The 27,414-nt window shown below is 34.7% G+C and overlaps 1 protein-coding gene across 1 annotated transcript in view; it reads right to left on the bottom strand.

The window, feature by feature from the left end:
• ANO3 (anoctamin 3) overlaps positions 1–27,414 on the bottom strand; it is a 230,987-nt gene that overhangs the window by 48,799 nt on the left and 154,774 nt on the right. Inside the window, exons 13-15 of the mRNA XM_074227568.1 lie at positions 10,816–10,898; positions 9,222–9,362; positions 8,046–8,210 (exon numbers count right to left, since the gene is read on the bottom strand). Of these exons, the coding sequence (XP_074083669.1) occupies positions 8,046–8,210; positions 9,222–9,362; positions 10,816–10,898 (389 nt within the window). The remainder of the gene's footprint in view (positions 1–8,045; positions 8,211–9,221; positions 9,363–10,815; positions 10,899–27,414) is intronic.

Genomic DNA, 27,414 nt, shown 5'->3' with positions numbered 1-27,414 from the left:
AATAAATACACACCTCTCAGACCATGATGCAATAAAAGTTACATGTAATAAAGAGTCATGAAAAGATAAACCAAAAACTAATTGGAAACTAAACAAACTTAAATAATGGGCAGGTCAAACAGCAAATAATAGTCATAATCCATAGTTATATCCAAGAAAATGATATTAATGAGACATCATACTAAAATTTATGGGATGTAGTCAAGACAGTTTTGAAGGAAAACTTTATATCTCTAATGCCTATATTAATAAAGAAGGGAAACAATGAATTGGGTATGCCACTAAAAAAGCTAGAAAAAGAACAAATTTAACAACCCCAATTAAATACCAAATTAGAAATTCTGAAAATCAAGAGAGAGATTAATAAAATCAAAAGCAAAAAAACCATTGATCTCATAAATAAAACTAAAAGGTGGTTTTATGAAAAAACCAATAAAATAGACAAACCTTTGGTTAATCTGATTTAAAAAAAAAGAAAGAAAAGAACCAAATTACCAGTATCAAAAACAATAAAGGTGAACTAACCACCATTGAGGAGGAAATTAAAGAGATAATCCTGAGTTACTTTGCTGAACTGCATGCCAATAAATTGGATAACCTGAGTGATATGAATGAATATTTACAAATAAACACACTGCCCAGATTAGTAGAAGAAGAAATAAAATACTTAATCCCATTTCAGAAAAAGAAACTGAAGAAACCACCAATATACTCCCTAAGAAAAAGTCTCCAGGTCCAGATGGATTTATAAGTGAATTCTACCACATATTTCAGAAATAATTAATTCCTATTCTATATAAACTATTTTAAAAAATAGAAGTTCTGCCAAGTTCCTTTTGTGACAACAATCTTGGGGCTGATACATAAACCGATAAGAACCAAAACAAAGAAAATTATAGACCAATCTCCCTAATGAATATTATGGAGAAGTCTTAAATAAAATTTTAGGATTGAGACTACAGCAAGTTATTACTAGGATAATGCACCACAATCAGGTAGGATTTATACCAGTTAGGCAGGGATGGTTCAATATTAGAAAAACATTCAACATAACTGAACATAGCAATAGCAAAACCAACAGAAACCATATAATTATCTCAATGGATGCTGGAAAAAACCTTTGATAAAATATATCATTCCTATTAAAAACAAAAGAAAAATTTAGGAATAAAAGTTTTCCTTAAAATAATAAAAATAGGGGTGGCTAGGTGGTACAGTGGATAGAGCATCAGCCCTGGAGTCAGGAGTACCTGAGTTCAAATCTGACCTCAGACACTTAATATAATTACCTAGCTGTGTGGCCTTGGGCAAGCCACTTAACCCCATTTACCTTGCAAAAACCGAAAGAAAGAAAGAAAGAAAGAAAGAAAGAAAGAAAGAAAGAAAGAAAGAAAGAAAGAAAGAAAGAAAGAAAGAAAGAAAGAAAGAAAGAAAGAAAGAAAGAAAGAAAGAAAAAGAAAATATCTCTCTAAAACCATCAACAAATATTATATGTAATGGAAATAAACTAAGAGCATTTCCAATAAAATCAGGAGTGAACAAGGTTGCCCATTATCACCATGACTATTCAATATAGTGTTATAAATGCTAGCTTTTGCAATAAGAGAAGAAAAAGAAATTGAAGGAATTTGAATTGGCAACGAGGAAACAAAGTTTCCCTCTTTGCAGATGATATGATGGTATACTTAGAGAACCTGAGGAAAATCATCTTAAAAACTCCTTGAAACAAGAAACAAAACCCAACAAAGTAACAGGATATAAAATAAATCCACATAACATAAATCATCAGCATTTCCATATATAAAAACAAAGCCCAAGAGCAATAGATAGATAAATTCCATTTAAAGTAACTATAGAGAACATAATATACTTGGGGGTCTACCTCCCAAGACAAACCAAGAAACTAAATGAACACAGTTATAAAGCACTTCTCACCCAAATAAAATCATATCTAAATAATTGGGGAAAAAAATTCAATTGCACATGGTTAGGTCAAGCTAATATAATAAAAATGACTATTCTACCCAAATTAAATTATTTATTCAGTGCCTTACCAATAAAATTACTAAATAACCATTTTACCAACTTAGAAAAACTTGTAAGGAAGTTCATTTAGAGCAACAAAAGGTCAAGAATAGCAAGGAAACTGATGGAAAAAATGCAAAGGAAGGTGGTCTAGCTCTAGCAGATCTAAAACTATAAAGCAGCAGTCATCAAAGCTGCCTGGTACTGATTAAGAAATAGAGTAATGGATCAGTGGATTAGGATAGGTTTAAAAGAAACTGTGGTAAATGACTATAGCAATCTACTGTTTGACAACACAATGACATTAGCTTCTGTATAAGAATTCACTATTTGAAAAAAATTGTTGGGAAAATTGGAAAATAATATGGCAAAAATTAGATATAGACACACATTTCATACCCTATACCAAAATAAGGTAAAAATAGGTACAGGATTTAGACATAAAATGCAACTCCATAGATTATTATTATTATTACTAATAAATCAAGAAATATTCTATGAGATCTATGGAAAGGGAATAAATTTATGATCAAACAAGAGAGTGCATTGAAACTGCAAAATGGATGATTTTGACTATATTAAATTAAAAAGTTTTGCACTCACAAAATCAATGCTTCCAACCATTCTGGAGAGCAATATGGAACTATGTCCAAAGAGCAATAAAAATATTTATTCCCTTTGACCCATCAATTCCAATTTTCTAGTTCTATATCCAGAAGAAATCATAAAAAAAAAGACAAAAGTCCCATATATCCCTAAATTGTCCAAAATAGATGCTCTTTTTTAGTGGCAAAGAATTGCAAATTGAGGGGATGCCCATCAACTGGAGAATGGCTAAACAAGTTATGGTAAATGAATATTATGGAATACTATTGTTCTATAAGAAACCATAAATGGTTGGACTCTAGAGAAGCATGGAATCTGATGCTGAGTGAAGGGAGCAGAACCAAGAGAACAATGTACACATTAACAAAACATTGTGTGTTGATCAACACGATGGAAGTATTTTCTCCTCTCAGCAGTTCAAAGAGCTAGTACAACCGTTTTAGACCTGCTAGGGACAATGCTATCCCCACCTGGAGGAAGAAAAACAAATCAAAAAAATCCTTCCAAATCAGATGAAAACTTCATAAAAATTATCTTTTATGTACCTCTTTCCCTTAATCCTAATTCATCATACCAAAAATGACTAATCTACAAACATGTTTATCAAAAATATGCATGTACAATGCTAACTTCACTGATCCCATTGATGGGGAGTGGGTAGGAAGGGAGGGTGGAAGGAAATTTTGTAATTTAAAAATGCCCATATGCATATGGATGAATATTGAAAAAACTTTCATAACATGTATTTGGAAAAATTAAATTTCAATTAAAATAATAATAATAATAATAATAATAATAATAATAATAACGTGGAGTCAAAGAAAAGTACAGCTTTTCTGTTCTCCTCTCTTCTGTTCCCATGATCAGGCTCATTGCCTTTTTAGAATGCATTCACCAGAGGGATATGTTGTGGTTTACTTTAGATGCTTCTCTTCTTCCATCAATTCCCAAAGAGAATATTGTTCAACCTCCCTTCTCCCTTACACAGTATTAGAGGTGGGGGAGGGCTTCAAGAGGTGCTGAGTGTCTCCCCTCCAAAACAAGGTCACTATGCATGTATGAGGGGTGGGGTAGCAGTTCTACTATTTTAATAATTTATTTTTTTAAAAAAGGAGGCATTTAAGCAGCACAGTGAATAGAGCACCAGCCCTGGAGTCAGGGGGACCTGGGTTAAGTGGCCTTAGACACTTAATAGCTACTTAGCTGTGTGACTTTGAGCAAGTCACTCAACCTCAGTTCTCACAAAACAGCAACCGAAAATATAAGTATAAAAAGTATTGTAGAAGTGTGAATTACTCTTAACAGACAACATAAACATAAAACATACTCATAAGACATAAAACAGATTCAGGTCTTCCTGACTCTAAGTGCAGTGTGCTATTTCTACATACGTAAGCCACCTTTACAAATAAATGTATAGATACATACCCATATGTATATATGCATGAACATATGGATGCACACATATGCATAATATAAACATGCATACATACCTGAACATACTTTCCCAATTATAATAATGATAACTAGCATTTACATAGTGCCTACTATGTTGTAGTTTGGCATTGTACTAAGCTCTTTCTGTCAATCTTTTATCATTTGATCCTCACAATAAGGGGAAGGTATTATTACTTGAGGAAACTGAGGCAAACAGAGGTTAAGTGTTATACATGCATGCACAATACATCTATATGCTTATATACCTATATATATAAATGTGAATATACATATATACCTATCATATATATGTATGTATATATACATGTGTACCCAACTATAAACAGATCCAGGATCCATCCCCCCACATACAGAATTGCTCACATGTACACATGCATGCATATACATGTGTGTGTAAAATGTTTCAATTTACAGATTGGGAAAATGAGACTTTGTGAGACTACTTTACTTGTCTATGATGCTAATATGAATCAAAGTAGGATTTGAACTTGTCTCCTGAATTCAAATTTAAATATTTTTCCATACCTCCAATCTTTCTAGACACAGTTTATATAACAGATTAAAATTTCCAAATTTTCATAAGAAATCACAAATTTTCTTCAGACTGTGATTCTCCATTTCATATGTCTCTTAATTTTTTATACTAGGTACATTTTTATTTAAATATTGACATGCTATTTTTTTTGTTCAATATATTTCGGTTTCACAGATATGATGCTTTAGAGGGATGACAGAAGGGGATATTTGAAATTAGCATTGATCTGAAAAATTCACAGTCTATGTCACTGTTATCATAAATTACAAAGTTGAAGTAATCTTAACAATCTCATTACCTCTGTTTTTAGATCAGAAAAATGAGAACCAGGGAAAAATTGCCTAAAGTCAAAGAGGAGTTAGCTGCCAAACCAAGAATTGTTGTCAAAATCTTCTCATCTGTTCCATTATATTGTAGAGCTTGTTAGTAAGGAAAAAAACCAAATAAGCAAGTAACCTTTCCATTTTCTACAAGAGTTAAGTATTTATACACTGTAAAGCCAGTGCACACACAGACACACAGACACAGACACAGACACACACACACACAAACCCTCTCTCTTTGGATTTGGATTGAGGTAGTGTCAAAACTAACACTAAGAATCCAAAGAGGCTTTAGAAAGTGTAAACTAGGTGCTATCTGACAACACAAAATGCAATAGTTACTGTGCTGGTTTTACTTTCCAACATCTTTTCCAGATGTAACTCATACATCCCAATCTACTAGCCAAGAATTTTCATTAAAACATTCAAAGAGGGGCGGCTAGGTGGTGCAGTGGGTAAAGCACCGGCCCAGGAGTCAGGAGTACCTGGGTTCAAATCCGATCTCAGACACTTAATAATTACCTAGCTGTGTGGCCTTGGGCAAGCCACTTAACCCCATTGCCTTGAAAAAACCTAAAAAAACAAACAAAACATTTGAAGGGTAGTGACCTTGGACTCAAAATTTATTTAAGCAAAGATTTGTATTCAGTAGCACAGAAATTAAGCCACTCCCTAGAAAAGCAGCCTTAGGAAACAGAACTTCAGAGACCCTCTGATCCAAGGGTCCTTGATCTGAAGTCCGAGGTTTCTTAAAAAATCAAAAATAAGTTTTTGATAATTCTACTTTATTCTACCTAATTAGTTTCCCTGAAATCTTTAAAAACATTATACACCTAGAAAAGATCCATAGACTTCATCATACTCTGAAGGGGTCCATGATAGAAAATTAAATTAAGATCTATGTACATCCAATCTGCTCATTTTACAGATGAAGAGAGTGAGGACAAGGGAAGCTAAATGCTTTATCCAAGGCTATACTGATGCTACATATTAAAGAATCCGATTCTGCAACTGATCTTGTTTCTATAGCCCTAGCCTCAGATACTTAGGAGCTGTGCAATCCTGAGCAAGTCACTTCAATTCCCTCTGCATAGCACCTACTCCAAGATTATTATGAGCATAAAATATTTGTAAAGTGGTTTGTTTAAAATGCTATATCTATATGTATGTATATTTTCACAGATATCCATATATACAATACATATTTATCTACTCAGATACACACATACATATTAGCTAGCATACCAACCAGGGTATGTGTCTGTATGTATACACATAGAGACACACAGACACATATATTCACACACATATACATGTATATATGTCACTAGTATACACACATATGTATTGTATATATGGATATAAACAAGTTAGTGTATAAATGTCTGTGTGTGTGTGTATATGAGACTACTAGTACATATATATGTATTGTATATATGGATATAAACAAGTTAGTTATAAATATGTCTCTGTATATATATATATACATATATATATATACAATATGTATATATATATATTCATATACACTAGGCATTACTATATTGAAAATAGGCATGCTTATACCATAGGAATATCCTTTAACTTGCTTATTAATTATGGTGAAATCCTACCCTTTTCCTGATGACCTGCATGTCCACTCTAACTAGCAAGCCTTCCTTCCTTATGTTGACCTCTCCTCTCTTGATCTTTCTATAAGACTCAACTTAAAGGTCACAAGATCCGCGAAACTTCCTAATCCTGGCTATAGATACTTTTTCCTCAAATGACATTGACTTAAAGAGCTTCTATGATGTTCTCTCCTTCCTTCTTCTTACTTCTCACTTAGTCAAATGTACGCTCCTTGAGGGCAGGGATTATTTGATCTTCAGCCCTGAGAACAGTGATTGAAGCATAGACAGTATTTAATTCATATATATTGTTCATAAGTAGTAAGTGTTTATTATTAAGGATTTATTGAATAGTTGAAGCATATGGAAGTTCGTAAATGTTCCTTACTCTTCTCTCCCCTCTTCCATTCTTTCCATTTCTATTATGATCAGTTTGTCATAATATGTTAATAATCACCTTTATAATGATTAGAATTTTTATATAGTATTTTAAAATTTTGCAAAGTGCTTTATTCACATTCTCTCATTTGATATAGTTAGTTGTTCAGTTGTCTTTATAACTCTTCTGTCATTTGTTAGATCCTAATCCCATTAAAGAAAGAAGGGATATCTGTTTAACCCTAATAGTAATTCCATTAAAACCATTTCAGGTTTAAATGTACATTAACTTTGCTCCTCATACTAATTATAGAGTTGGCATTTTAAATCCAAACTTTATAAATGAGAAACCAGAAACTTACAGAGGTTAAATGACTAAACCAAGGTCACATAGCAAGTAAGCAGAAGGGCATGCAGGGTTATTCATCCACAAAGTCCATAGAATATAAGAACAGAGAGTGTCTTGGTACCAAGGGTCTGAAGGACTTGGTTCAACTACTTCATTTTTAACACATGAGGAAACTGAAGCACTGAGAGGTCTGAAATATGACTGATTAATAATGATGATGATGATGATAACAAATAATAATACCAATAATATCGATGACCCTTTAAGGTCTGAAAAGCACTTTACAAACATATTATTCTATCCTTATAAGTATTTCTAAAGAAGTTAGTAATGAGTATAACATTGCCATTAACACCTATTTAGTGACCATGTCTTCCAGTTGGCAAGTGGATGAACTTCATTAACTGAAATCACAGATGGTCATTATTATCATTATTATTCAGAAATTTATATGGTACAGTTTACAATTGTATTTGTGGATGGAATAAGTAGGAAAGTAGGTGTTATTGCTTTTCTTATTTTATAGATGAAGAAACAGAGGCAGATAAAGGTTAAGTGATTTGACCCAGGGTCAGACAACTAATAAATATTAATGACTGGATTAAATTCAAAACTTCCTAATTTACGATGCATCATGAAGTTTTATTTGCTTAAAATACTGTATGACTCTCTTCTGACCATGTGAATAAAATAAATATGAAGATAAGTTAAAGCAATTTTTGTCTCCTCCAAATAGGGAGAAAAAAATTTCTAATACTTACAACATTCAGAAACATGATGATCACAAAGTTGATGCAGACTCCAGTCCCTGATGTGGCAAACTGCCAATATTTTTTTACAAAATACCACTTGAAAGAAGCAAAGTGCTCCATGGCCACGAGACGATAAACAACGACAGCAAAGACTGTGGTGAGCACCAAAGAAATCTGGATTGGGAGAGACAAGAATGTGAAATCGCTGCCAAGCTTGTGCCTCACCCAGCAAGCACCCTGTCATGGGGAGATGAACAGGCTTTCCCTGAGGATGAAGACATAACAAACTTTATTCTCATCTCAAGCAATCTAGTTTGTTATGTCTTCATATTGTTAAACACTTCACAGTTAAACTGATCCATATGGAATCTATGCAATGTTTTAGAAAAAGAATTCATAGTCATCATTCAATTTAAATGGATAATAATCTAATTTTGCAAATACTGCTCAGCTGCATTCGTATAAATACTTTCCTTTTAAATTTATTTTATGGATTACAAAGCATTAATCTGAGAATCCAATGTTTATCAGCTAAAGGGTCCATGGCACAAAGAAGACACAAATACCCCTGTTCTAGTAAAAGCAAGTATTCACAAGTGCCTAGTATGCATTTAACTTGGCTCTGGGAATTCAACCCCAAAGAATGAAATTCAATCTATTCTTGAAGAGTTTGTATTATAGCAAATTAAAACTCATTTTTGTCTTTTTTATCCTATATCTAATATACTGCTTTGCATACTCCAAGTGCTCAATAAATGTTTTTTAAAGTGAATCATAATGAAGGACTTTCTCTATTCAAATCATTATAAACTATAATTATTATTAATAGAGTTGTATTATTATTATTAATAGAAATCCTATTATTAATTTCTAATTCAAATGTTGTATTATAAGTAATTTCCATTTCCTCCACCTAATTCATACAGTGAAAATCTCCAGAGTTCTTGAATCTAAACAGTATAACTACTGTCCTCAGAATAATTCTTTGACTTTACAAGTCTCTTTTCTGTCCCCCTTCTAATCCCCCAGTAACATAAGGAATATTTAAGGATGATTCAATAAGATAGTCATGATTGCTCGCATAGAAATATTGTGATTCTTTGTGGATCTCAAATTCCCTTTGCTTTAGAATCTCTTTTTTTGGGGGGGAAAGTCATGAATTCTATTGTTCTGACATTATACTACCATTAAGAATATTCCTAATATGGAGATCATAAGCCTAAGGAGTTTATCCATGAAGGGCTGGTAAGGCTCAGGCTTTCCTGTGATGGGATTCACTCTTTCCACCTGAGCATATTTTCTTTCAAACTGGGGGCGAACATTTTCCTAGGAGAGAGAGAGAGAGAGAGAGAGAGAGAGAGAGAGAGAGAGAGAGCTAATTAATATAAATAAGCTAGTCAAGAACTGTGTAAATATTTTCACAAAAGCTACCCTTAAGAGCAACCCAAAAGTTATTTAAAAATAAAACACTTATAACACTGCTTTTCTCAACAATGATAATAGCAATAACCAACAAGTAAAAACAGATCTGTATAATTCTTTAAGGATAGAAAAGTGCTTTAATATATTGTATATTATATCTCATTTGATATATTAAGCCTTTTCAGTAATTAAATTATTATCTCCATGTTATACATATAAACAAAGGTTGAGAGAAGTGAAGTAACTTGACCAGGGTCACACGAATAATAAATGTGCAAGGATTTGAACTCAGGGGTTACTGACTCCAAATTCCAGTATTCTTTAAACCACATCACCTGTTTCTTAAAATAGCCTCCACGTATTCAAGAAACTTTTCATTTATATCAACATTTCATAAGGTAAAAACTGGAAAAATATAGAATATGTTATGTTATTCCATTCATGTATTGATGATGAGACCACTCACTGAGAAACAGGTTAGCTTTATGGTACTGTCAAAAGTTTAGCACCACAATATTACCATGTTGATGATTAGACTATTGAGAGATGATATCATACTGTCCAAGAGACTTGGTGACATGGAGAGAGCTGACCCTAAAAAGTCAAAGTCATCCATTGATCGCCAACTATTCGGATCTATATGAGGCCAGTGACTCCCAGGGATTAGTGAGAATAGCATCTTTGCACACCACCACCTCACTTTCATCAATCTTATATGCAAACCATACCATCATTCACTTGATGTCATGGTCTTCTTAGATAGTGAAAGACAGCTGCTATTGTTGTTACCGTTTTTGTTACTATCCACAAATACAGTTGCCATCTCTACCATTTGAATTTCTTAATAATAATGTCCAACTGTGATTTCAGTTAATATAACTGCAAAAGATGTTCACTGAATGGAAGTCAATGGTACTCTTACACTCATTGCTAAATTCTTTAGAAATATCTATATTCATGTGAAAGTCTATCCATTAGGGAATCATAAACTTAAACAACTTTATGATACCAGTGTGAGCTCACTTCTATCTTTTTTCTGTGATGTTTTATCTTTGGAACACATAATTATATTTGGTAACTGGGGTTTAGTCCCAAGATACCAATATGGAGGTGGTATACTTTATCTTCAAAGTTACTATCCTTCCTGGGGTGTGATAGTTTTCTCAGAGTCTAATTGACATGGAACCCCTCTCTGGTGCTTACCTTCCCTCTCAGCTCTTGTGGATGCACTGGCCAGGCCGCCCCATTCCTCGTGAAACTTCACCATGATTCAGACTGTTTTCTGCATTATGATCATGACTCTCTCCCAAATGGATATGTTATAGGCACACAAATTGCTAATTTCATCAGTGCTTACCTCTTCTTCTTCCCAGTCAATAAGGTCCCAGTCATAGGTCAACACAGCTCTCCTCCTTTTCCAGAACTCCAGGAAAACTGTGGCTGTAAAAATAATTTGTTCTTCAATAATATCATGTATTTGTCAGGAGAAATAGAGGAATGCCTGGCCAGGAGGGCATTGACAAGAATCCTTCAAGATTGGTGGGCATGGAAAGAGTTGCTTCATTTATCATTGAGGTAATGCCCTTGTCAATAAAATTATTGATGCATTTGAACTTTGAAATATTTAAGGAAAACGTTTTTCTCATTAAATGCTGCATTTTAAAATTTATATATATATATATATATATATATATTTCTTTTAAAATTTATAATCATGACATAGGCAATGAAGTAACACTAACTATGGAATAATGAGAGGTACCTTCTCACATGCTCTATTTTCCCTACTCATCTCTCTATTTTGAACCCCTTCTATAGAATACCAGAAGAAAGAGAGCCTTGAGGGGGTATTTAAAGCAATATTTAATGGAGATGTGATTCAGAAATGGTAAGGTTTTCACAAAGGCTAGCTGCCTTTGAAACTCAGTGGTACATAGAGGACAGAGACCTGGACCTGGAGTCATGAAGATCTGGATTTAAATCTTGCCTTGGATACTGTGTAATATTGAGCAAATAACTTAACCTGTTTGCCTCAGTTCACTCATCTATAAAAATGGGAATGATAATAACATCTAACCCCCAGAGTTATTCTGAGCAGCCAATGAGATAATAATTGTAAAATGCTTATCTCATAATTAGCACAAATAAAGTGACATAAAAATGTTAACTATTGTCGTCTTTTATGTACATGGTAACACATTTGTCTTGGTGATGTGGTTAATTCCATTGCATAGAAAAATCAGAAATGATGCCTGGAAATCTCTGGAAAAGCAAAGAAGAAAAAGAAAGAAGCTGCTATGGTCTAGTCATTGAAAGAATAATGAAGAGATCTCTATGCTTTAAACATAGAAGATAATAAATGGTTGCTGAATGACAATTGACTTTGTTCTCAAAGACGACCAACATGGCATCACTATGTTGGAGTTAAGATACAGTAGGTCGAGTCAGATGAATTTGAGCTCAGAAGACTATCACAGGCTGGGCAAAACAGTCGACATGATGAATAATTAATGGAAAAAAAGTGTTGGGTTTGAAGTCAAATGATCCAAGTTTGAATCTTGACTTTGCATCTTGTGGACCATGAGTGGACTATTTTCCCCTTCTTTGAGTTTTTATCTGAGTGTCTAGAAAATGAAATATTAGTATTTATACTCTATACTATCTCCCTGAGTTTTGATGACAATGTGCCCTGAAGCAGTATAAAAATAATCAGAATTAATCAATGAAACCAAGAATTGGTTCTTTGTTCCAAAAGGCCAAACCATTGTCACCACCAGAGAATGGACACAGTAGAGACAGGGTGGTATGGAGGCTGGATGGATTGATTACAAAGTCAGAAAAGAAATGGTTTTAATATACATTCTGACTCTATGATCATGGTTAAATCAGTTTGCTCATCTCTGAGGGTGGAAAATTGTGGTTGGTTGTGTTTCTCCTTACATGGAGAAAATATGATCTCTGATTGGAATCTCTGATATTGATGGGATCTCCTCTCCTTTTTTGTCAAATCCAGTATTCTTTCCATTCTATAGAATGGTCATAGGAATCTTAATGCAAGTCATGATACTTTTGTTCTAGTTTCTTGATTGTATAGATGGAGATTACTGAAGACCACAGAGGTTAAGTAACTGGTTAAGTAACAGTGAGGATAATCAATTCTTGGTTTCATTGATTAATTCTGATCCTATAGTCAAAAGTCAATATATTCTTACTAAGTTCAAGGATCTGTGCTAAGCTCTGGGGATACAAAGAAAGGGAAGTCAGTCTCCTCTCTCTGGGAGTACACAATTTAAAGGGGGAGATCATGGAAATGCTCTCTCTCTCTCTCTCTTTCTCTCTCTCTCTCTCTATACACACACACACACACACATTTATATGTGTGCGTGTGTGTAGGACCAAGTGAGAATAATCAACAGATGGAAAGCAATCTAATTAAAATAATACAGACAATTTGCAGGAGATTCAGAAATTAAATCCAAAAGTCTTCTGTCTCCAATCCAGGGTGTTACCCACTAGAATGTACCACAAACCACAACAAAAACTATTTTATCCTTTCTCTGAGTCAAACATTCTTTACCTTCATTTTATCATGGACCCCTTTGGCAGTTAGGATAATGCTTTAAATGCATAGAATAAAATACATAAGATTCCAAAAAGGAACCTATTCTAACCTATTCTATTGAAATCCATTGTCCCCTCCTCCCCAATCTCTCTTATGCTTGAATTCACAATTATAGAACCTGCTTTGTTGCTTATAAGCTACTATTACCATGGGCCAATTATTATAAAACAAAAATGGAAAGAACATGTATCCAATCCATTGCCAAGGCTACAAATAAATAGACAAAAAGAGTTTTTGGCTTCAAGTAGTTTACGTTCTATCAATCAATTCTATGGCACTTGTAGAATTTCTCTCATTTGTCTTATGAAGTCTCAAATGAGACTGTGTGAAGCACTTTGCAAATCTCAAAGGTCTGTGACAGCCATTTAAAGATTCTAATGAAATTGAGGGGCAAAGATCTGGATTAAGTCTAATTTTAACTTGAGCCTTCCATTAATATTGACTTCATGGCACCCTTGAGGGTTTTATAACTTCAGAATAGTTTTCACTTTGAGTTAGACTCCTAACCTAATTCACATTAAACTTTGTTCTTAGTATTTTTACTCAGAAATTTGTTTATTATTTTGAGAATGGAAATTGAAGGAAAAACAAGAGATAAATACTCTAATAGAATAATAGCCCTATTCTTAGGGGAATAATTTTTAAAAAATGTAATTTGAAAGTATATTAAGTAATAGTAATATAGAATAGTTAGTTATTTTTTTAAATTTTTTTTTATTTTTTTTAGGTTTTTACAGGGCAGATGGGGTTAAGTGGCTTGCCCAAGGCCACACAGCTAGGTAATTATTGTCTGAGGCCAGATATGAACTCGGGTACTCCTGACTCCAGGGGTGGTGCTCCATCCACTGTGCCACCTAGCCACCCCTAGAATAGTTAGTTTAAAAAGTAACACTGCAAAATTAACAATCCCTTTTATTCCTTAGTAATGGAGGTCTTTCCTGTGTTCCCCCTCCTTAAGCTATTTCAAATATTCTTGAATTATTTACTACTCAAATTGTGATATATGCTGCTTCACAAACTGAAACTTTCAAATTTAGAATAGATTTTTAACTAAATTTGTGAAGGTTCTGTGATTCTAACAGTGTTAGAACTTGAGCCAACAAATATACCAATTTTTTTTTGATTTAGCAGATAAGTCCTAAAGTTATAGAGTATGTAAATGACTTGCCCAGAGTTATATAGCCAGCACATTTCAAGGGAAGGCTTTAAACCCAGGTATTCCTGATTCCAAGCCCAATAATGTATCTACCCCATTTCCCTGCCTCAAGGAATCACTTTTAGTCAAAATAAATATATCCATAGTTAGTTATTTAGGAGGCTGCCTGGTTCGAGAGAAAAGGATATAGAATTGGAGGACCTGAGTTCAAAACCTGCATTCCCTCCTGTCCACTTGTATGACTTTGGGCAAATCCCTTCACTTTGGGCCTCATTGCTGAACTCTATGTGACCTCAAAGGTCCCTTCCAACCCTAAAATGATGATTTGACTCAAAAATGTCTAAGATCATGGAACATAAAGACTGAAAGTCTTCATTTTGCAGTTACAGAACTTAAAAAACAAAAGGTTAAAGTAGAACAGCTACCCCCATGCTGTGTGGTTGTGTTGGTGATGGAACTGGAATTAGAAGATGACCCTTAATTTCCCAGCCCAGGGTTCTTTCCACTATATAACCCCAAATCTAAAATAGAGAAACAAACAAAAAACCCAAATATAACAACAACAATAAACAGAGGTGGACAGAGAGTAAAGAAAGCATTGCTCTAAAGGTGGGGCCTGAGAAAGGATCAAAATAATTTTTTCATCATCAAAGAAGAGAACTTGAAATTTCTCAAAAGAAACTGGAGTTGTAACTACTGTTTATCAGGAACAGCAATGCTGAGACTGCCAGTTTGGATAGAATCCAAATGCTACTAAGTCTTTCATTTGGCTTCTTAGATTTATTTTTAATAATTTCCTCAAACACAATATACTTCTCCCACATGGTTCTGCAATCTTCCCTTTTACAAAACAGAAATGGAATCATTGTTGAATGGGTTCTATCCATGATTTTGGGAGCTCCTTGAATTCATTCTAGGAGAATATTTATAGCATAGTTTTAGTTTTTTTTTTCCTTTGGAGGCGTGTTCATTTTTATTTTTACAATTTTAATAACTTTTTAAAAAATTCTAATCACTTCCTTATTATTCTTCCACTCAGTAATAAAGAATAAAAAAATCAAAATAAAATCAAAATAAAAAGTTAATATATATATAATCAATCAGTGAACATTAAGCACCTGCTTGTAGAATGTATCTGATTTGCTTTGTGAAGAGCCTCAAATGAGATTGTATATGAGGTGTTTTGTAAATCTCAAAGGACTATGTCAGATATGTAAAGACTAATGAAACCAAATTCTAAATGCTAGGAATACACAAGGAAGAGAGAGACAGCTCACAATTTAATGGTGGAGACAATGTGCAAAGAAATTTATAACAAAGATATAAAGTACACATAGGAAATTAACAGAGAGAAGGCATTAGAAATACGATGAGTTGTGATATATAAAAGGCAGGGATTTATTGTGCATGGAAAGGAAGCCAGGAAGGGCAGTCATCAGAGTGGAATAGAGAAAGTGCCTTTAAAAAAATGCTTAGAACCAAGAGATGGAATATTTTATTTGTAGATAGCCAGGAGGCCAGCACCACTAGACCTATGGGGAAGTAAGGTATAAGAAGACTAGAAAGGGAGGAGGGGAGCAAGTTATGAATGCCAAATAGAATATTTTGAGTATAGTTACAGCAAAATTTTAACACTATAATATGTAACATGACTAGATCTGTATTTTAAGAAAATATCAAATAAGTGTGAATAAGATCTATGCTTCATGTTCTTTGCATAGAAGACACATAGACAAATTTTCCTGTCTCTCTTCCTCAGGATCAAGCTCATTCAATTTAAAGTAAACTGTGGTTTAATTTTTGTTATTATGGTTGTTATACTTTCAATTTCCATTTAGTCTTCATATATAATGTTTTGTCACCTCTGGCTACTTTATTCTCCATCTGTTCAAATAAGATACTTTTAGGGTTAGCTAAACTAACTAGTCAGTAAGAAATAGTGCCCTTCAAGGAATTGGAAAGGGAGGATGGTTAAATGAATTATAGTATATGATTGTTATGGAGTTGCTTTGTAAGAAATCATGAGTGGCCAAACTTTAGAAAAGTCTGGAAAGACTTGCATGAATTGATGCTGAGTAAAGTGAGAAGAACCTTGAGAACATTATACACATTAACAGCAACAATGTGTTAGATGCAACTCCTCTCAGTTCATTGATCAAGGGAATTTTGAGAGACTTGTGGAAAATGCCAGCTACATTCAGTGAAAAAACTATGGAGTCTGAATGCAGAGTAAAGCAAACTATGTCCACTTTTTTCAAACTTCTTTTCTGTTATTTTTTTCTTTTTTCATGTTTTTCCCCTTAGATCTAATTCTACTTTAACAACGTGCCTAATTTAGAAATATGTTAAGCAAGATTGTACATGTACAATAATGTATATCAGATTGTTTACTGCTCTGGAGAGGAAAGAGGGAAAGGAAGGTGGTAGAAAATTGTGTAACTCAGAAGCTTGAAAAATGAGGAATATTGGAAGCCCTCTTTGCATGTAATTGAAAAAAATCAAAATTTTGTTGAAAAAAAAGAGAAATAGTTCCTTGTATGTACAACGGAAAAATTTAGTACTTGGGACAAGTATTAGGGTTAATGGTTGGATTAAGGATTAAGGGATGGATTAGGGTTAATGAATGAATATATCCTTGACACTGAATGACTTTTGAGAACCTTTGGCAAAGATACGTTGTTTTATTAAGTCTAAGAACACCAAATCCCTCCAAACCTATGCCCACTCACAAATAGCACTTAATTATACAAGTGGTTTACGATTAAAAAGGTTTGTAAAATGATGTACCTATACTATCCTAATTGGTTAACAGCCCTAAGTGACCAGTTCTATTATTAATCTCATTTTATAGATGAAGAAACAGACACAGAGATGTCGATCAAGTTAAAGCAGCAAACCTTCATTAAACACTTACTATGCTACATATTGAGAATACAAAGAGAAGCAAAAACAGTAGCTACCCTCTAGGAGTTTGCAGTCTAATGACAAAGAAGATATCCAGACAATGGGATATATGGCGGGTAAACTGGATATAATCTTAGAGAAAAGGTAGATAGCATAACTTGGTCAAAGACTCATTAGTAAGGGGGCATAGACTTTCAATCTATGTGTAGAGTCCAGAAGACTCTCTACTATGCCATGCTAAATATTTTCATATGTTTATATTATATATATTATATTAATATCTTTGGGTTATATATAATAAATATTTATGTTTTATATATTTATAACTTTGCATGAAGGAAAGATTTGAGGAGAAGCATGCCATAATGAATAGAAAAACTGATCTTGGAGCCAGGAAGACCTGACTTCTTGTTCTTCTGCTGATATTATATACTGGCTATATGGCCCTAGATAATCATCTAACCTAAACTTTCAAAGATATCAGTAGTCACTTGGCATAAATACAAGGAATTTCTAAAATGGGAGTTCTCTACATAAAAGGAACATCAGACCAGTACTAAAATGGGGGGGGGGAGTTCACAGGAGAATATGAAGATAAGAATCAGGATGAAAAGGGATGGATATGGATGGGATACTATTAGAGGGAGCACCTGGTAGAAGAGAGACCTTACTTTGGAGTCAAAGGATCTAGGTTCAAATCCTGATATTTACTATCTACTCATTTAGTCATTTGATCTTCCTGGATCTTAGTTTCTTTATCTCTAAAAATAGTGACTTTGACTAGATGACATCTATACTTCACTCTAACTCTAAACCTAAGACGCTAAATGTACTTACCTGAAGTCCATTTCCATAACTGCTAAGTGTTTAGTTTCATAGCCCACATAAATTATTAGTCTGAACTGCTCCTTGGGGCTGATTCATTTGCCTTGTCTATTATTTATACTTTCTCTAAGATTATAGAAATCTAGGGGCCCACACTCCCAAATGCTTCAAATAATATCAAGTCTTTGCCTTTTGGCTTTTAGGGTTTCCAAAGAGAACTCAATCTCATAGTCACATAGCCTCTTTATTTTCTTTTGCTCACTAAGTCCAGAGGTATGAACCCAGCCTTCCCTTTCTTTGTTCCTAATGATTTTTGCATAGTTAGGTTAATTTAGAAACCTTTGCTCCTATGAATACCAAAGTCAATTCCTCAACTAGCTCAATTCTGGATTTTCAAAGAATCATCACAATGGCATTAACTATTTGCTTCATATTTCTTTTTTTCCTTTTTTCTCATGCTTTTTTCCCTTTTAGTTCTGATTCTTCTTTCACAATATGATTAGAACGGAACTGTATTAAATATGATTGTCCATGTATAATGGATCTCTTGTTTTTCATGGGGAGGGGAAAGGGAAGTAGAAAAATATGGAACTCAAAAAATTATAAAATATGAATGATAAAAACTGCATATAATTAAAAAATAGAATAAAACAACATAAGAAACAATGGCATTAAGTAAGATGAGAGATATATGGATTAGGTAACAATAGAACTTTAAATTACTATAACCCTTCATATTTGAAAACTCGATATAAATGACCTCATATGATCTTTTCAGGACCTTTAACAGCAAGTACATTTTAAAGGTGAAAGAATTTACTCAAAGTCAACCAAGGATTAAGTTTGTGCTTGTCTGGTCTTCCTCAATGACTCAATTAGGGCAATTTAGTTCAACTATACAGTTAAATGGAAGCAACATGATTCTATTTAAGGATAACAGGACAAATTGCTACTTAGTCCGGCAAGGGATATCAGAAATTCTGGTCAAATTAAACACCTGAACCAGATTCTCCTTCACCTACATACATAGACAGAAGCACAGGAGAGGAGACTCAAGGAAAATGGAGCCTCTTGATTTAAATGCTTCTGTTAAATTCATAACTACTCACTGTCCTCTCACTGTCTCCTGCTCTGCACCATGACTAACTCCACCTTTATTTCTTCTTGCCTAGCCCTAAGAACCTACAATCTTAAAGAGTCTAGATGCTCAATAATCTTATAAAATGGTAACTTGTGCCAACAAAGTAAAGAATATTGTCCTGGAAATAGAAACGCTTGCATGCCTTTCCTCCAACATGCCAGTCACCTCTCCACAAGGTCTTTCCTTTCCCCTGAAGAAGGGAATCCATCCCTCTCTGTCTCTCTTCCCCTCTGTCCCTCTCTCCCTCTCTTTGTCTCCATCTGTTTCTCTGATATATATATATATATATATATATATAATATATACACACAATACAAACACATGTGTTTATATATATGCACAAATATACATAGTCATATATACACAAAAATACATCTGTTTGTATAATGTCATTAGGAAAATCATTATGTAAATTAATCGCTTGGTTCTGCTTGCTTTGCTTGATATTTTATTCATTGTACTACCTCCCACTGAGGGACCAAGAGTCAGGAAGACTTATATTCTTGTGTTCAAATTTGGCCCCAGGTACTTACTAGTTTTGTGATCTTAGATCACTTCAACCTGTTTGCCTCAGTTTCTATTTTCTTATCTCCAAAGCACTTTACCCTTAGTGAAACAAAATTTGTTTTCACGGTTCTTCAGAAAGGCTTCCAAGTTCTTAGGAACCTACAGCGACTGAGAAAGTCACATGATATCCTTGACCTTAACCTCAAAACCCCCTTCAGAAAATGCAGGGTCTTCGCATGTGTTTGCCCAATGAACTCACTCCTCATCTTATTCTTAGAGATAGAAGTTTGAAAAGATTTTTTTATTATAAAGAAAGGAATCCAAATAGAAGGAAGCCAATTGTTAAAGTGGTGTTCCAGTTTTAGTGGTTTTCTCTTGCAAAAATATCTATATCCAAGAGCTGCCAGAAGGCACTTTCCCTTTTGTCTGTTTACTTGAATTTGACTAGTTTTTGGAATCATAATCCCTTCAGCAAGGATGCACAATTTTCCCCTCTTAATTTTTGTTGATCATTTTTTTTCAGTTATATCCTACTCTTTGTGACTCCATCTGGGGCTTGCTTGGTAAAGATATTAGATGAGAAAACTAAGATAAACAGGGTAAAATGATCTGCCCAGAGACAGAAAGCTAGTGTCTGAGGCCAGATTTGAGCATAGAAAGATGAGACTTCCTGATTCCAGACCCTTCAGTGGCAGGTGGAGCAATGAATAAGCTGCCAATCAAAGTGAGCAGAACCAAGAGAATAATCTATATAATTACATTATACAGATATATGTATATATATGCACATGTCTAGACATATATGTATGTGCACTGCACATGCATATTTGTATAATAATAGCAGAGAGACTGATGGAGATTTGCACACATGTATATATATATATATATATATTTACATATATATTTAATATCAGAGAGACAGAGATGGACAGAGAAGAGAGGAGAGAGACACAGAGAGTGACGGACAGAAAGAAAGAGAAAGACAGAAAGAAATTATAAAGAAACATTTCAGAAGACTTCATTCTGACAAATGTGCTAGCCAAAGATGAAAAAACTACCAGCTCCCTGCCAGAGATGAAATAGACTTAGAATTCAGAGTGAGATAAAAATCTGTGGACGTTGCTAATGTCCAAATGGTTTTGTTGGACTTTACTTATTGTTGTGAGGTTTTTAATTTTTTTTTAATTCATTCATTCATTTATTGCTAATTGTTCTATGATGGGGAGGGGAAAGGAGAGAGAATAAATGCTAGCTAATTGGTAATTTTTAAAAAAAAAACCAGACTAGAGAATCAACGAGTTCCAAGGGAAAAGTATTATAGATTGCAGCTAGACGGGACCTCATTGACCAGTGAGGCCAACTTCCTCATTTTAGAAATGAAGAACTGAGGGCCAGGGAGTATAAATCACTGGGTCAAGATCTCACAGGTATTAAGTAACTAAGGGGGGATTTGAGCTTAGCAAATGAGGTCAAATCCAGGGCTCTTTCCACTTTACTGTGTGTTTCCATACAAATACTTGGGATTCTCTAAGCATCTAGAAAGACTTCCTAAGCTAACTTACCTAATTTAATTATTGAATGACTCTTTAGGCCTGGCCCTCTCAGCTGCCATGTTGCCTTGCAGAGGGAATTCTTCCTACTGAGCTTCTGGCTCTACAAGTCACATTAGAGAGAGTTAGGGAGGGATGAGAACCTTACAGGCCAGTGGCCCAGAACTCTGAGGAGAACACTGACTCAGATCCTTTCTTTCTACTACAGTTTTCCCACTGTGATCAGAGCCATTTCTAGCTGTTTTGATACATATCTGGCCACTTGATCTCGATGGCTCTGGATGAAAGAATGTGATTGGTGACTTTACCCAGCTTTCCCTCCTTTATATCCAATTCACTTGCATTTCTTCATATTACCTCCCTGGTGTTCTGGTCCTCTTTGAGAACAAAGGACAGCAACCATCTCTATTAGTACTAGTAGGAGTACTATTGGGTACCAAATGGTAACTGACCACTTGGACAACACAGCACTTTTTCTATTTCTTTCAGGGATAAACCAGCAATTCAGATATAGAAGAAATTCTCAGATGGAAGGGGAACAACTAAGGGTGGGACAATATCTGAGTCTTCCTTTTTGATGTAGATTCAACTGTGAATACATCCCTAAGATTCTTTCACATTTTCTTTTTGTACTTTCTTATTGGATGTTGTGAAGTTCACATTATGGAATTATACATAGGGTCCCAGTGCTAGAAAAGGGACCTTAAAGCTATCGGATATGACCCCATTATTTTATATATAGATAAGTAACCCTCTCAGTAGAGCAAAGGACTGGAGTTGGAAAGATCTTCATTCAAATCATGGAACAGTTACTTAACTAGCTGTGTTACTCTGGGAAAATCACTAAACCTCCACTAGTCCCAGGTTTCCACATCTGTGAAGTGTTGTTTAGTTGTTTTGATTATTCATCATGACTCTATTTGGGGTTTCTGGGTAGAGATACTGAAGTATTTTGTCATTTCCTTCCTCAGCTCCTTTTTTGGAGGAAGAAAATGAGGCAAACGGTGTTAAGTGTCTTAGCAAACAGCTAATAAGTGTCTTAGATCAAATTCTAACTCTGGAAGTTGAAATTTTCCTGACTTCAGAACTAGCATTCTATCTACTGTCAGTCCCTAGCTGCCCTTAACTGTCAAATGGGGAATGACAATACTATCTACCTGAAAAGATTGTTCTGAGAATCACAGATATATGCTGAGTGCTTTGTAAATCTCACAGTACTATACAAATATTGCTGCTGCAATTGATGCTATTTATTATTATCATTATCAATATTATTGTTATTACAAACGAGGAAATTGAGGGTTGGGGAAAGTTTAGTGACTTGCCCAGTATGCTATTTTGACATCTGGGTCTCCAGAAATCATCAGAGGAATTCATTGCACGTTGAAAACCACTTCCTTTTAGAAAAGAATTCTTCTTGGAAAAAGAAAAGCTGGCAATGGGATGGGACCAAGGGAGGGAATTGCAAATTAGAGGTTCTTGATTAGGAAATCTGGTGGTGAAGAGAACAGGCTGGGCAGGTAATTGTTCTTGATGACAGTTTCCCACCGTGAAAACCATTCTGAAGTTTCAGTTGGCTGACCACAGGAATTCTCACATACCAGATGAAGACCCAGATTCTGAAGTTACTGTCTTTTATTACTAGTGCAGAAAGAGTATGACAGCATCATCAGAGTATTTTACCACCCAATGAACCCAGTCAGATGAACTTTTAGGTAGCACAATTTTAATCTATCGTCTACAGAAAATGAAGAAGGGTTGTCCCTTATCAGGAAGGAAGGAAGGAAGGAAGGATGGGTGAAAAGGAAGGAAGGAAGGAAGGAAAGAACGAAGAATGTTTTAAGTGCCCATTATAGGTTAGGCAGGAACTGTCCAAAGGCTATTACACTTGATACTCACAACAATCCTGGGAGGTAGAGGTTATTATTATTCTCCCCATTTAAAAGTTTGAGGAAATGGAGGCAAACAGAGATTAAGTGACTTCTCCAGGATCACACAGGTAGTAAACATCTGAGGCTAAATTTGAATGTAGGTTTTCCTGACTCCATGCCCAACCCTCTGTGGAATACGGAAATATCCCCCAGCTACATCAGGACACTTGTAGAAAGTGGCGCTTGCCCAGAAGTACTTCCCAGGAAGCTATCAAGCGACCCTGTACAAGGTATAATCATCCCATAATATTTTTTTTTAGTTTTTTTTTTTTTTTTGCAAGGCAATGGGGTTAAGCGGCTTGCCCAAGGCCACGCAGCTAGGTAATTATGAAGTGTCTCAGACCGGATTTGAACCCAGGTCCTCCTGACTCCAAGGCCAGTGCTCTATCCACTGCACCACCTAGCCGCCCCATAATATTTGTTAACAGAAAAACATCAACAACAAAAGCATGTTGAAACTCGAATGATGTTATAAACTAGACAAAGAAAAATGTAAATCAAAATTAATTCAACATGGAAAAAATTAACTCAGATGATCAATATGAATATTTCTTGGTAACAATGCTAAAAAAATTCAGTCCTTTTGTACTCAGCAAAAGAGCTACTTACCATATTGAAGACTGACTTACCACCAAAAAACCCCATTAAGAGTAACACTGTATATACATATTTACACATACATATTTATGCATATATATACATGTAATTGTAATATGTAATATTACATATTTTATATATATGTTAAGTTGAAGCTAAGTCTTGCTGAACACAAGATCACTTAATTCACTGTGCTGCATTACTACTCTTATAATGATATGCAGAAGTATGACATTTTGTAATCTATTAAATATTATATATGGTTACTTATATATCAGATAAACATTTAATATCAAATATCAATATATAATTGTTTGCATGTAATATATGTACATGAAGTTGTTTCTTTAATAAAATTACGGACCTGCAGTCAGGAATTCCAAAGTTCAAATCCGACTTTAAACACTGAGCATGTCATTTAGCCTCAATTTTCCTTCTTTAACATAAAATGAAGATAGTGAAGCTATTTTCCAAGGCTGTCGTGAGTACAAAATGAGATACTTTTAAAAACATTTTGCCAACTTTAAAAGTTTTGTTTAAATGCTGGCTGTTATTATTATTTTTTGCAAGGCAATGGGGTTAAGTGACTTGCCCAAGGTCACACAGCTAGGTAATTATTAAGTGTCTAAGGTTGGATTTGAACTCAGTACCTCCTGACTCCAGGGCCTGTGCTCTATTCACTGCCCCACCTAACTACCCCCCTGGCTATTATTATTTACATTCGCATTTAATACTGCATTTAATAATGCTTCAAATGCACATATAAGATAGACATTATATAAATATGTACACACATATGAAAGTTTGAGCAGAGATACAATAACTTTTAGGCATGTATGTGTGTGTACATACATGTATATGTTTATTTTTATATACATACACACACATACATGCCTAAAAGTTATTGTATCTCTGCTCAAACTTTCAGGAATTCCTTCCAATGCCATAGAAGTTCATCTTCTCTAACACCTGTAGTTTATGTCTTGGTAGCAATCTGAGGTCTAAGGTTTAATTGGTTTGTTCATCTGTACAAAGATCGTGTGTTTCAAAAGCAGGAGTTAAAACTAGGTCTTCCTGTACACAAAGCTGTCTATTTTGTATTCTACATTGGATTTTCCCATGAATGTGAATTAATTACATAAAGTCTCTCAATTAACCACTTTATAAAAGGCTTTGTTTTCTCAAGATATGAGAAAAAGTCTGTCATCTGAGGGCCAGCCAGCCTAGACAATATGGAAGGAGTCTATGCCACATTGGACTCAAGAGGATGACATTATATTTTGTCTGCATCAATTCACAAAAATCATCTGCCAACTTGTGTAGGAGCTGCAATCTGCAGTAGTGAAATGGAATGTGATGTTCACATAGTCCTGAATACTTGAAGCGCAATACCATGGAAAGGATACTGAACTGGGAGGTAACACTTGAATTTGAATTCTAGCTCTCCTTTGCCTGCATGACCCCAATCAAGTAACTTGAATTCCTTAGGTCTCTCCTGATTTGTAAAATGGAGAGGCCTTTAGAGTCCCTTCTAATTTGAAATCTAAGATCCCAAAAGAATAAAAACCTCTGCTTAGGGGCAGCTAGGTGGTGCAGTGGTTAGAGTACTGGCCCTGGAGTCAGGAGTACAGTAATCACCTAGCCCTGTGGCCTTGGGCAAGCCACTTTACCCCATTGCCTTGCAAAAACCTAAAAAAAAAAACCCCTCCAAAACAAAAAAACCTCTGCTTAAGTCCTTCCCTGATGCTTTACTGTATGGATAAGATATGTATATTTTTGAAGGTCAAAAAAAAAAGATAAGCCTCTTAAGCTAGCAAGGCTTTGAATATGAGCCCACCTACAGACCACCTATCTGTCACCCGGGAGACAACCTAAGTTTGAAGACATTTGTAACCAGAAATCCACTGATTTTTTTTTTTTTGTTGTTGTTGTTTGACTTTTGGTCACAACAATTTAGAAAGACCATAGATTATGTTAGAGAGGGTTTTCAATCAGTACTGATGGAAGGAACATATATAGCAAAAACATGACCAATTCTATAAATGGATCAATGGGAGAGACATTTCCATCAATGTTCTTCCAAGGTTATTACATGACTATAAGTACTGGAAAAATATAATCTTGGAAAAAAAAAAAACCCTCCTTTTTCCTCTTCCTGTTTTTTTGTTCTGTTATAACCTGATTTTCTTACCTTCATAGACTAGATCCAAGTGCTAATCAATTTATTTATGCACTATGTCCTTTCCTTGAATCCACTGCCCCATTACCTTTTCATTGTTTGTTTCCTGAAAGACAGCAAGTCCAGTTCGAACTAATTCTCATCCCTGCTCCTCCTATTTCTATGCTACTAAATTCTTCTTGAGGAGTCTACTACAAATTTAAAGTCTACCTACCTCACTTTTCCTTAGTCATCTGTTTATGCTTCCCCTCATTTAATCTCTAACATATACCATCTAATATTTGTTTCAAATCCATATTCCCCCTTGAATCAAAAGATTTGAGACCATCGAGAAGGAATTGGAGAATCAAGAAGGGAAGCTATTTGCCCAAAGATACACAGGTATATCATGACAGAACTGGGATTTCAACCCAAATGTTTTGATCCCGATTTCAAAACTCTTTCCTCTGTCCCATGTTGTCTTCTGTACCACCCACAGAACCCTTGCATTGCACATGACTATACATTCTACTTGTCTGAAATGGTTGAGAACAGCTGCCTATTTCTCTCAAGTCTTTTAAACTTATTCTCTTTTCCTTTGTTCCAATCTCTCAGAAGGATATAGTCCTTCTTATGACTTGGATCCTATTTTCTTATTTCTTCTTCCTGCCCACCTTTTTCCTCTTCTAACCCATCAACCAGACCATTACCAACCTCATCTTCCTAAGGTACAGATCTGAATATAACACTCCCTCTACACAAAAACATTCTATGGCTCCCTACTCCTTCAAAGATAAAAATACAAATTATAGAAGATGACTGAGGTTCTTCACAATTTTGTTCTAACCACCTTTTCAAGACATTTCATATCACTTCTATCCATGCTCTCAAAAGTCTGCCTAAAGGCACTAGTAGATATTCTTCATGCTTGAAATTCCACCTTCCATCAGGCCTGGAATGCATTATCTTATTCATCTTGCATTTCAGAATCATTTATCTTCCTATACAACTTTGCTTAGGCTCAGTCTCTCCCCCAGTCTTTCAGTGGTGAGATCTCCTTTCCTCCTCAAATTGCCTATTCAGATTGTGGTTGCACACCACAACAGAAATTTCTTCACTTCAGCGATAATTGATATTTTTATCTTTGCATCCCTAGCACCTGGCACAATGTCATATACATTGTGGGCATTTAACAAATGCCTTTTCAATGAAACCAAAGTTACAAAGAATGGGAAGGACAATGGATTCAGATTCATTATAGATTTGAACCCAGGTACCTGACTCCAGGGCCAGTGCTTTATTCACTGCACCACCTAGCTGTCCCCATTATAGATAATATTTTAACAAGGGTGACTTATACGTGATAAATAGCCTAAAAAGCAACTAGGTGTCACAGTGCAGATTAGACTACTAGGTCTAAAGTTAGGAAAACTTGAGTTCAAATCCAGTCTAAAACACTTACTAGCTGTGTGACTTAAGGTAGTTCACTTTATTTTATTTTTTTATTTATTTAAAGCAATGGGGTTAAGTGACTTGCCCAAGGACACACAGCTAGGCAATTAAGT

The sequence above is a fragment of the Macrotis lagotis genome, chromosome 3, assembly GCF_037893015.1.
Source record: "Macrotis lagotis isolate mMagLag1 chromosome 3, bilby.v1.9.chrom.fasta, whole genome shotgun sequence".
NCBI lineage: Eukaryota > Metazoa > Chordata > Mammalia > Peramelemorphia > Peramelidae > Macrotis > Macrotis lagotis.
The sequence above is the reverse complement of the archived record's forward strand: the minus strand, read 5'-3'. Positions and strand labels throughout refer to the sequence as shown.